At 37.9% G+C, this 2,879-nt stretch overlaps 1 protein-coding gene across 1 annotated transcript; it reads left to right on the forward strand.

The window, feature by feature from the left end:
* Nucleotides 1–532: 532 nt before the first annotated feature.
* Nucleotides 533–1,783, forward strand: LOC122023342 (phosphate metabolism protein 8-like; the record flags this gene model as incomplete). The annotated part of the gene is made up of 6 exons (XM_042581394.1): nt 533–713; nt 803–862; nt 910–1,013; nt 1,102–1,139; nt 1,229–1,316; nt 1,412–1,783. Coding segments are annotated over 6 exons (768 nt in total), but the record flags the coding sequence as incomplete, so codon positions are not given.
* Between the last annotated feature and the right edge of the window lie 1,096 nt (nt 1,784–2,879).

Below are 2,879 nucleotides of genomic sequence, written 5' to 3' on the forward strand. Positions count from 1 at the left end.
CTGAGTGACTGGAGATGACTTCTGGTCAATCGATAATAACAAGATCCAGTAATCTAGAGGAGCTGATCAAATTAGAATTTTTCCTAGCTCCAGATGACCGAAAGTAGACTAGACGATCGAAGACCGTAGACGACGTTATCTATCTAATAAAAGTTGCAGCCACATGCATCAACATCTTCCCGTCAACAACAGAGGTTCCAATTGACTAAAAGCATGCCACATCAACATCAGCAAAAGCTCTATATGAGCCTCGAGGCAGAGTTTTAAAAAAATAACTCTTTCTTACTATTACTCTATTCGTGCTCATTGTGTTTGTCGTGCTCTGTGTTTTGCTATGACGACGTACTACAACTCTGCACCTTAACCTTAATTGGCAACCCTAGTGTAACTTTTATCTTTTTGTTGCCGTACATTCTTATTACGTACTAGAAAAATAAGTCCTGTTTGACCAGCAGCATTTCACGTAAAAAAAACGCCGACGCTGATCTCCCTTCTTCGGTCTCCTCCTCTAAATCGCCCTTCCACCCCTTGACGCCTCCTCCCCACCGACCCCCGCAGGCTCCAGCGTGCACTCCTTCCCTGTTTCTGCCTTCTTCCTTCTCCTCCTAACAAAACACCCTTTTTCCACTGGTCCCGTCGATATCCCAACCTTCCGCCTCCTCCCCACCAACACTCGCAGGTCCAGAAACCCAAATATGATTGCCTTCTCTTCGGTAAGAACTACTTGCTTTAAACTTTCATTCACTTTCTCAACCTTTTTCTTTTGGTCATATTTTATTTTCCATGTACTTCTTGTTTACAGATCTCGATGACACTCTGTACCCACTCAGCTCTGGTTTAGCGGCTTCCTGCTGCACTGCAACCCCTTTTTCTTTTTGATGAGAGAATTATTTATTATTTTCCATCGATTTATAGATTATTTAGTGGAGGAATTGGGGATCGAGGAAAGCAAGATGCCAGAATTAGGCAACCTTCTGTACAGGAATTATGGCATAACAATGGCTGGCTTAAGGGTATTTCAAATCATTTGATGATGTTATATTTATTTACGGCAAATTGTTTGAGCAATTAACTCGAGTATTCTGTTCTTGAATCCACCAGGCTATTGTCTACAACTTTGACTATGATCATTACCACAGGTGTGACTCAAATCTCTTTTTTCCAGGGAAAAAAAATTGTTTTCCTTGAAGCAAAAGATTGAGCAGTTCTTTCGTCTCTGTTTTTGTAGTTTCGTTCATGGAAGACTACCTTATGACAACCTGAAGCCTGATCCTGTTCTGAGACAACTCTTGCTCAGCCTCCCAATTCGCAAACTCGTAAGATTCAACATTTTTCTGGGTCAAATTATGTTTTTTTGATTTATTTTCATACTGATTTTTTTAAAATTTTTTGTTTCCTCTGCGAAACTCAGGTTTTCACAAACGCTGATAAAGCTCACGCACTGAAAGGGCAGAAGAAACTGGGACTCGAAGACTGCTTCGAGGGAATAATCTACTTCGAGATGCTGAATCCGCCGACGCCGTCTTGCTCAATCCAAAAGTCAACCGAAATTTTCGACATCGTCGGGCACTTCTCCCGGGCGGACGTTGCTGCCGTCGACGCGCTGCCCCGACGCCAGTGCTCTGCAAGCCGTCGCCGGAAGCCCTGGCGATTACCAGAAACCTCTTGCTTGAATTGCAGTGTTATGGAAGAATTTATGGAAAAATAAATAAGCACAATAATTATTTTTCCATGTAAGTAATTAATGACGGCTTATTACCGGTTAAAAATTTTAATGTTAGAAAAAGGATTAAAATTGAAAAAAATTACTATGTTATGGGACTAAAAGTGTAACTTAACTTTTAACAGGATGAAAATTGAAAAAAAAAAAGGTAAGTTACAGGATCAAAATTATAATTTTCTCCATCTTGCATGCTTATCTGGTTAAGTTTTGCATTATATCTTAATAGTTATTTGCATGATCACTGCTTATTTTCACTTGATCAAATTCGTGTTCAAGTAAGTTTCTTTCTTCCACTATATTTTCCGATTGTTTGTTTTAAATTAAGTCTATCACTTGTAAAATTTGTTAAATGTGTTAGATCTCCTAGTGGAGGTGCAATATGAGCGAGAACAGAATGACGGTATAACATCGCTTAGGCAAAGTCAAGGTTAGAGTTAGACTTTATCTTTTTAAGATAAATTTTCCCTACATGCAATGCTCACGGAATACGACTTTATCTTGCATAGTAGTATTATAAATCACAAGACCTCTAAACCGAAGAAGCTTTTCGAACTCTTCAAATGCAAGTATGGAATGTAATACTTATTTTACTCTAAATTGAATGAATGAAATGACAAAGTGGGAGACTTATTTATATTTTATGAAGGGTTAGAAGAATCTCATGGTTCAATCAGATCTCATCCGTCTAGTTTGAATTGGATGATTCAAATCATATCCTCTCCTAGGAACACAATGTCTCTTCATTTGGCTTCATCTAATTCATCCAATTTGAAACTAACAACTCAAATCAAGTCCTATTTGAAAGAGTACTTGATCTCTTCATTTGGATTCATCTAAATCTTCTGTTTTGAATTCAATGACTGAGATTGAGTCATCCGATTAAGACATCTGATTAAGACATATCATCAATCCATATTAAGTCATGTCACTCAACTAGATAATAACCAATAAAAATTACTACTTATTAACAATAAAAAAATAAACGGCAATTTACCAAAAGGCGTATTACAGTTAATGTATTTACCAAAAAGCGCATTACGGTTTTGTATTTACCAAAAGGCGCAGGTAAGTGATGTATATTACCGAATATAACCCTACCGCCAATGAACACCTCTGATCAGTCATCAATTCTCAGGCATCCGAACCACATTTTTAA

Source organism: Zingiber officinale, chromosome 9B, assembly GCF_018446385.1.
Source record: "Zingiber officinale cultivar Zhangliang chromosome 9B, Zo_v1.1, whole genome shotgun sequence".
NCBI lineage: Eukaryota > Viridiplantae > Streptophyta > Magnoliopsida > Zingiberales > Zingiberaceae > Zingiber > Zingiber officinale.